This window comes from Vicia villosa, linkage group LG3, assembly GCF_029867415.1.
Source record: "Vicia villosa cultivar HV-30 ecotype Madison, WI linkage group LG3, Vvil1.0, whole genome shotgun sequence".
Lineage (NCBI taxonomy): Eukaryota > Viridiplantae > Streptophyta > Magnoliopsida > Fabales > Fabaceae > Vicia > Vicia villosa.
The window spans coordinates 90,107,917-90,116,825 of record NC_081182.1 but is presented as its reverse complement, the minus strand read 5'-3'; the positions used below and the strand labels follow the sequence as shown (position 1 = coordinate 90,116,825).

The following is an 8,909-nucleotide window of genomic DNA, read 5'->3' as shown; positions in this document are numbered from 1 at the left end:
AACTTTAAACCATTATATAATGCATAAAATAACTAGAAAAAAGCAGACAGGGCAGATGACAATGACCAAACAACTAGAAAGCAACAATCAATAATTAAATCATTATATAAATAAAAGCAGTCAGTCCTGATTAAAAGCATAATAAAATTAATTTCTATAAGAAAATGAAGAAATTTTTTTTTATAAAAGTTATAGTAAATCTCTTTTAGTGATTTATAAGGTATATTATAAAACAATAAATAAATAAACATTTAGTATTTATCTTCAGTATATATGATTTACATAGTATTATATTCTAGAATTTTTATTCAATATTCAAGATATACTAATATTTGTTTAAACTTGATAAAGTACATTAAATTTAAAATATTCTATTTAGAAAAATTAATTTATTAAATAGAATCATAAACATTTATTATTTTTACTTTTACCTTTACAATAAATTCAAACAAGCTGTATCTAAAATTTGTCTATATAAATAACACAATGGAGTTATAGAAAAAAACATAACAAACATCGTTTGCTTAATTTTCTCGTTATCTTTTTTGTTTTCTAGTCATCACTGCCATGGCTAGAAAGAAGGTCAAACTTGCATACATAACTTGTAACTCGAAGAGGAGGGAAACATTCAGAAAGAGGAAATCCGGTTAGATTTTAACCTCTCCTTTATTTCAATTATGCATGTATACAATCATATTTTAACTCCATTTTACATCCTTCTTCGAGAAGATTTGAACTCGATACCATACAATTATAAGTTTCATTATGTATAGGTTCATGCATTAACTTTAATTTGGTACATTTTTTGTTGTCCCTTTAACTATGTATGGTTTAAATAGGTATAATGAAGAAGGTTAATGAAATCAGCACACTTTGTGGGATAGAAGCGTGTGCAATAATCTATGACAAGAACAATCCTCAACCAGAGGTTTGGCCATCAGATTCCGGAGTCAGAAATGTGTTGTTCAAGTTCAGGAGTTTGCCTGAACTTGAACGAAGCAAAAAGATGGTGGATCAAGAAGCTTTCTTAAGGCAAAGCATAGCAAAAGTCTACGAGCAGTTGAAGAAGCAAAGGGAGGAAACAAGAAAGAAGGAAATGACCAATATCATTCATCATTTCATTCAAAGTGGTGAATTCAATGAAATGAATTTAATGAGCAAACATGATCTCAATGATTTGTCTTCTTTTATTGATGAAAATATGAAGGAAATCGACGGAAAGATGAAAGGAATGCCAATTGAAGTCCAAGAGGAGGTTATGAATGGAAGAGAGATGCAAGAAAATATTGGTCATGTCCAAGGGCTGGTGAGTGGAGAAAATGGTCAACTAGCAAATATGGGTCAGTATGTCCAAGGAATTGAGACCAACATTGAAGATGATATGCATCTTAATTTCCAACAATGGCCAATGGATTTTTCTATGTTTCAATTTCCATTTGTTAACGATGGCCCAAATGGATTTTAGTTTCTAGTTCATAATTGAATTGAATAACAGTCTCATATTCTCTTCCAATGTGTAGTAGTGTTTTACAAAATATTTTCAATTAAAAAAAATGTGACTGCTATACAATGGAAGAGGATGTGAATCTTTGAAACATTGTTTTTTAGTATATTAAGGAGTCTTTTACCGTTATTAGTTGATTTTATTGTTTTTTCCTTTTAGTTTTACACTTGGTCTTAGTCAATATTTGTTTCAAACTTGTAATCTTTGTTTTTAAGCTATGGAATCAATAAATACTGTTATTTTCAAATGATTGAGGTTTTGTGTATAAATCGTTTTTTTAAAGGCATAATATATATATATATATATATATATATATATATATATATATATATATATATATATATATATATATATATATATATATATATATATATATATATATATATATATATATATATATATATATATATATATATATATATATAAAATCAAAGAACGGTGGGGCACTATTAATCAAAATATACTGAAAAACTGCACAAGTGTCAAACAAGAGAAAGTTGATGGAATTCGAAAGTTTCTTTTTTCCATTGTGATAAGGTGAAGTGTTTTTCCGAAAGATCGATTGTGGTTGTAATTTGGTTATCGACGGCGTGGAGTATTCGGTTGAAGCGTAATACGATCATTTTTAAAGATGGGTCGTTTAGCTTTGATGATTGTATGTCATAAATAATTGGTAATGCGTGAATGTGGCTAAATTACAATTGTAAGATTCAAAACTCTTGTAACTTTTACACTTGTAATATCCTACCGCTCATTTGTTTAGGATGTAGGCGCTTTCCGTTGGGGCTTTCCGTTTTGTTCCGGGTGGAATATCTCTTTTACTCTCTTGAATGTTCATTGCCTATTAGAAAAACAAACCAAAAAAATACAATAGAGACAATCAACAAAACAGTCACAATTACCATGTGTTAAAATTACAAGTATTAGGATTATCAAAGCCTAGTTGTGTGTTATGAACATAGTTTTGCTACTAAGAGGAATTACACTAAAAAATGCTAACACTTATAAAATTAACTTTTCCATTCATTTTATTGATGCTCATTACATTCATAAATCATCTAGTTATATCATTGGCATATTCTAACCAACTAAGCAATTACTCACTATAAGATATCCTTCTAGAAAGTAGCGACTCACCACCTAAATATCTATTGTATCCTTACTAATTGGCTCATATAAATTGGCAAACATGTATTTATTTATTTGTTTGATTGAGCAATGTGATTTTATGGAAGAATGGATACTAAAATTGAGTTTTTCTTTAGTAAAGTCCAAATCAAAGAGGATTACTTCTCCTTTTTTTTTTTTTTGTGCCTAACAACCTAAAAAAACAATATATGATGAAAAATGGCAAGTTTTTCCACCCCAATTAGTCATTAATCTAGTGACCATGATTTGTTAGCTTGGTCGTTAAAATTACTATAAAACAAGGTTTTTATCTCACTTGAAACAAGACTTTTACCTCAATTAGGTGGGCGAGGTAACACATGGTGTAATGGAAAGTTTATCACTTTCCCCCTCGGTTGGTTTTTCCACTAAGGTGAAATTCTCAACATTTCCCCCTTTGTTTGTTTTTTCCATAAAGGTAAAATTTATAACTACAAAACCGTTCTCCGTAATGGATTCTAAGAGGAGAGAAACATTTTGATCAATGTTGGTTCCTTAATATAATGTCATCTCTTGTAATTGCTAAAATTATTTTCTTCAGTACATACTTGTAAAAAAGGTTTAATATTGTTAGGAAAGCATGAATGTAGTTGTTGTAATTATGTTTTAATATTTCTAAAAAAACAAAACAAAAACGTAACAACAACAACAACAACTAAAATTTACTACTACAAATATCACATTTTGCCATGATTGGGAAAATGATTCCACCATAGATGGTGGCCTGTATTAATGAAATGTATGGTTATATGTGCCCTCTTTACCACAATAGATTACTATATGTGGTAATAACCTAGAAGCGCGTAACATACTACTACAGTTGTATAAAACAATCTTATTAAAAGGTTAAGGTCACAGGTTTGATACCCAGTGCCTGGATTTTTGAAAAATTTAATACATTTTACCACAGTTCTAGATTCCAACTGTCGTGAAATACTTAGCACACAACATTTTACTATGGTCCTAGATTTCAACTGTGGTGATATGCTTACATGAACTTACTATAACTTATGTGGAATACTTATTTCACCAGCTGCTCAAACATATAACCTTTCATTATGAGTTATATACAATCCATTATCTGCATTTTGCTCTTTAAGGATTTGAACTTGTTTCAATGCTTCTAATTCTTCTACTAACACTTCCTTCACCTCTAGTTTAATTTGAAAAATATTACTTACTTTGAAGACAAAAATAAAGGTGAAGGAAATGATAGTAGAAGAACTAGAAGCATTGAACCAAGTTATAGCCATTAAAGAGTAAGATACGAATAATAGGCTGGAAAAAGCTCGTAAAACATTGATAAGTAAAAACTATTTTCTAATATAACTTAATATCTCATATTTTAACTTCCTAATTAAATTTGAAAGGTTATATATTCAGTAAGGAGTTGGAAAACTCATTCTCTATGACATGTTGGCTGCACGTAATGAAAGCTGCAATGTACAAGGCTTAGCATTAACAATAACAAAAACATTTACAATATACCTCAAGAAACACATCAACAATAAATCAAAGACTTACACATACCTAAAAAAATCAATAATAACAAAAAATCTTACAACATACCTCAACAAAAACATGAACAATAACACAAACATTTACAACATACCTCAATAAACACATCAACAATCACACAAACATTTATCTTTATCAACAAAAACAACAAGATACCTCAACAAAAAATATCAACGTACTTCAAAATAAAGATATAGAATAAACAAAAACAACAAGATACACAAACAAAAATAAACGATTTATGAGCTAAACACATTAGCGGTGTACATGGGTTAAATTTGGCCAAACCCAAACTAAATCGGCCCATGTATAACCCTAAAAAAAACAACAAGATACACAAATAACAACATATATGAGCTAAACAAAAACATCAATATACATAAACAATAACATTCACAATAACAAAAACAACAACAAATTATTTGAGCAAAACGAAACAACAAGATTCACAAACAACAACATATATAAGCTAAACAAAACATCAATGTACCTAAACAATTAAATTCATAATAACATGTACAACAACAAATGATTTATACAAAAACGACAATATACCCTTAACAAAAACATCAACATATCCAAAAAAAATCATAAAAAATATACAACTCGTAACATGAAATATGGAAATGTCTCACATAACACTAGGTACTTTTCACTATAGTTGTTAGGTTGGACCGTGTTGAAATATCATTTAGCAAATAACAAAAAAAAAAAGGCCTAAAAATGAGTTATTACTATTGTTGACTAAATGGCCGTGGTAAATTGATGATACAAAATGTGTATTTTGTAGTAGTGATTTCTACGTTACATTCATTATTTCCTAACTAACATCAAACTTTTTTAACAAGCATCAATTTAAGAAAATAGTTTTAGTAATTACAAGAGAATATACATTAAGGAGCCAACCTTGATAAATTTCTCATATCTAAAATCCATCCCATGGAATGTTGTTGTACTTCATCAAATGTTTCCATTACCGCTGTTTGCATTTTAGCACTTTACACTCTTCATTTCATGATAAATTGTTGTGGTATTCACATTCAAATCGGTTGGTGTGGGTTTCATGAGGATCACTAATATTTCATTTCGATTGGTTATTTGGCAGTGTCTTGACTGTTGTTACTTTTTAAATTGATGGCAAAGATTCATTAGTTATAAAAATAGTTTTCCCTTCGGCTTCTAACACAATTGAGGGAGTATGTATTAAGTAACAAATTTTAAAAAATAAAATATGCTAAAATGCAGTTGTTGGAATTCCAATGTGGGTTAATCAAAACATTTCTCATCGATTGTTTGCTAAACCTTGGATATAGGTCATAAATAGATAAATAAAAAATATGCTTAAATGCAGTTATTAGGATTCCAAGGGCGATTGATCATAACCTTTCCCCTCGATTTCAAGTACAACTGAGGGAATAAGTAGTATTAAAAAAATTGAAACGTAGCACCCCATTAGTTCACACCTTGGTTGTTTATTGGTTTAGTTTAAAGCTTTATCATAAAATATTTATTTTTTTATGGTGGAAACAACTTCTCAGCCCTTAAAAATGAGAAATGAGAGAGTTGACACCCAAAGTAATACAATTGTTCCACCGATTTCTCATCCACCAAGAGATGAAATTTATGTTGTTAAAGGTTTGAATCGCACCTTAGGAATCACTATCAGTCCAAACCTGGTGCCACCACTTTCATGAGTTACCTCAATCCCGATGAAAATTACTAGAAGTTCAATCTTCTAGATCCTAGTTGAGCCAAGGTTGGTCAAGAATATTTTAATTGTCTCTGAAGAACACTATACAAGTAGCTCTATAACTTACCATCCAACCATTGATCTTGACGTTTGCCCAATATCTTATTGTTCTCCTCTATTAAATTAAGGTAATTTTAGAAGATTTTTTTTAATTAACATTGATTTTGAAAAATATTAGAATTTCTATCTCGACTTTCCTAGAGTTATCCCAACCTTTGAAAATTTTGGTGATGGTGTTCACCCTGTACATTTTTGTTTTTTTTTTTGTTTTCATTTTTGGGGTTGTGGTGTTGTTATTTTATGTGATTTATTTTAAAGATCTCTAAATTGTTTGAAGCGTATAAGTGGTGTTGGCCTGCATCTTTTCCTGGATTTAAAGGCTCAAAATCTATTTAATATTCTAAGGAGTTTTGTTGGAGATTCTATACTAACTTTTTACTATGTGTGATTGGTTAATCAACTTATAAATTACTAGCAAACATATGATTGAAGACAGATTGAAACGAAAATTCAACATGATTCTCCATTAACACACATCGAAACAATTCTATAACCTTAGTGAAACAAAATTCTTGTAATTATCCTTTATTTTTATTAAACACTTTATAATATCTTGTAAATTATAATTTGTACTAATTAAATATGTGTTATATAGATATAAATTAAGTGCATTGTGTAAAAATTATTCTGAAGTTACACGATGTACCAGGCTAGAAACCGTTAAAAAAATCAACAAATGTTTTTTCTGGTATTCATCTTAGCTTTTAATTCAACGATTATATTTTGAGATATGCTTATTTCCATTAGGAAGCTTGTCAGGATTTAGAAAATTCTAAAAAGGTTAGCTTTACTTTTTCTCAAGTTGACCCCTTTGTGATTAACAAGTTGGTTCGTATGGAATAGATAAATGTCATGTCTTTGAGAATTAGAGATGTTGAGGGATTGCAATGATTATCATATCCATTAATGTAAGAGAGTTAGTCACAGATCCTCATTTAGTTTTTTTTATCAATTCAAGAGATTAAGCTTAGTAAGGTTGAAGATGTCTTGTGCATCTTTTTAAGGGGGGAATTATGCTTGTTACTAGATTTTTTCCCTACTACGGGTGCTAGTGGTGGGTTGTTTCCTATTAGGCATAGCGCTAAAACAAATTCAGTATTCTCCTTTTCTAACCCAGATTATCTTAGGGTTTGTCTTAAGTGGGGTGTGAATGTCCGTCCTTGCATTATTAGGAACATGTATGCTAAGTTTACATTGGTTGAGAAAATGGTTATATGGTATTTGTTGGTTCGGGCAAGGAAGTTGTTTTTGGGGGATATTTGGTGTGTTTCGGTGGATTTTAATGCTCTCTTTTGCAACCAAGAGGAAGGGAGTGAGAGTGGAAGTTCAGGGTTCTCCTCTCACTAAATCCCTTGAGTTTGGCGCATTTATTCAACAGATAGGGTTGTTGGATTTACCGTTACTAGGGATGAGATATGCCTATTTTAATGCCAATGTTGTTCAGATGAGTTGGTTGGATCACATTCTTGTGTCGGCTAGGTCGGAGGAAGAGTGGGACCAATGTAGTTTGTGGGCATTAGCCCGTAATGTATTAATCACTCTCTTGTTATGTTTAAGTACCTTAATCTGCTCTGAAGGAGGGATGCTGGTGAGGGTTGGATGGATTATTAACTTAATAATAAGCTAAAATCACTAAAAAGATCATTAAATATTTGGAATAAGGAGGTGTTTGTAACTTGGATTTTAAAATTAATACTTGTTTAAATAAAGTTATGTGTTTAGAACTAAGAGTAGAATCAAAGGCTATTTATCTAGAAGATATGGGTCATAGAAAAAATGTTTGTTAGGAGTTGTTGGAGTTAATCCAGTGTAGGAATTCTAAACTTTTCTAAGCATCTAGATAGGCATGGCAGAAGGAGGATTATTTAAATTCTAAGTTTTTCCAAGCTTGTGTTAAGAAAAGGAGTAGGAGCCAAATTTTGTTTCCTCTTTGTGTGGGTGGTCTTTGGTTGTAAGAGGTTCCTAGCATTCGTGGGGAGGTTTGTAGGTACTTTAGATAGAAATTTGTAGATTTTGAGGTGGCTAGGCATACCTTAGATGGGGTTTCTTTCACTTGTATCATGTTAAGTGAGGTTAAGTTCCCTTTGTGTAAGGTTTTTACCTTAAAAAGTGGATGAAGTTATTGCAGGTAAGGATGGGTCTTAGAGTTTGAGTCCTTACAAGTTTAATTTATCATTTTATAAGAAGTGTAGGGGTTGATTAATGAGGAGATTTTAGGTGATATTTAATCCATCTTTTCAGAATGTTGATCTTACTAAGAGCTTGGCAACTTTATTCGTCGCTCTTATTCAAAAGGTTGAGTCACATTGGAATTCAGGGATTTCACTCTTATTCCCGTTTTGGCTCTTTGTGTAAATTGGTGTCAAAGGTGTTGGTTTATAGGTAGGAAAAGGTTATTAGGAAGCTTATTTTCCCAAAGCAATAGACCTTTCTTGAAGGGAGGACGTTGGTGGATGGGGTGGTTGCGCTTAATGGGGTTTTATATCTTTCATAGGTATCTAAGATAGTATTTTGTGTTTAATGTTGATTTCAAGAAGGCTGAAGACTCTTTCATTTGGTCCTTTTTGGATTATATGCTTAAGAGGTTTGCAATTGAAGATAGCTGGAGGATTTGTATTAGAACTTGTGTCTTTTTAGGTAGTCTCTTTATTATGTTTGTTTTTTCAAAATAATAAATCCCCTAGAATAGCTAGTATGTTTAATGAAATATTAAGTGTGACTTAACCATGAGACCTCATTAAACATATGGACATTATTCTTAAATTATTCGTAGTCGAGCTTTACTGTGAAGTGGAATAACATTAAAGCATTGATACTATTATAAAAATAGACTGATGATCACATCTCATGAATCATGGATAAGGAGTTATCAAGTCTTGACATATGTTTGAATATTGGGAGTAATATTTA

At 30.7% G+C, this 8,909-nt stretch overlaps 1 protein-coding gene across 1 annotated transcript; it reads left to right on the top strand.

Moving 5' to 3' along the window:
- Positions 1-518: 518 nt before the first annotated feature.
- LOC131656316 (agamous-like MADS-box protein AGL80) lies at positions 519-1,614 on the top strand. Its single transcript, XM_058926054.1, has 2 exons — positions 519-646; positions 840-1,614. Exons 1-2 carry the CDS (start codon positions 568-570, stop codon positions 1,463-1,465), a joined length of 705 nt encoding a protein of 234 aa, XP_058782037.1. The 5' UTR covers positions 519-567; the 3' UTR covers positions 1,466-1,614.
- Positions 1,615-8,909: the final 7,295 nt, after the last annotated feature.

What these genes read in the sequence shown, in the direction of transcription:
- LOC131656316 (XM_058926054.1), top strand. Translation starts at nt 568, where the DNA reads ATGGCTAGAAAGAAGGTCAAACTTGCATACATAACTTGTAACTCGAAG. An exon ending in ATTCAGAAAGAGGAAATCCG is followed by an intron (nt 647 to 839) that starts GTTAGATTTTAA and finishes TGGTTTAAATAG; the next exon opens with GTATAATGAAGAAGGTTAAT.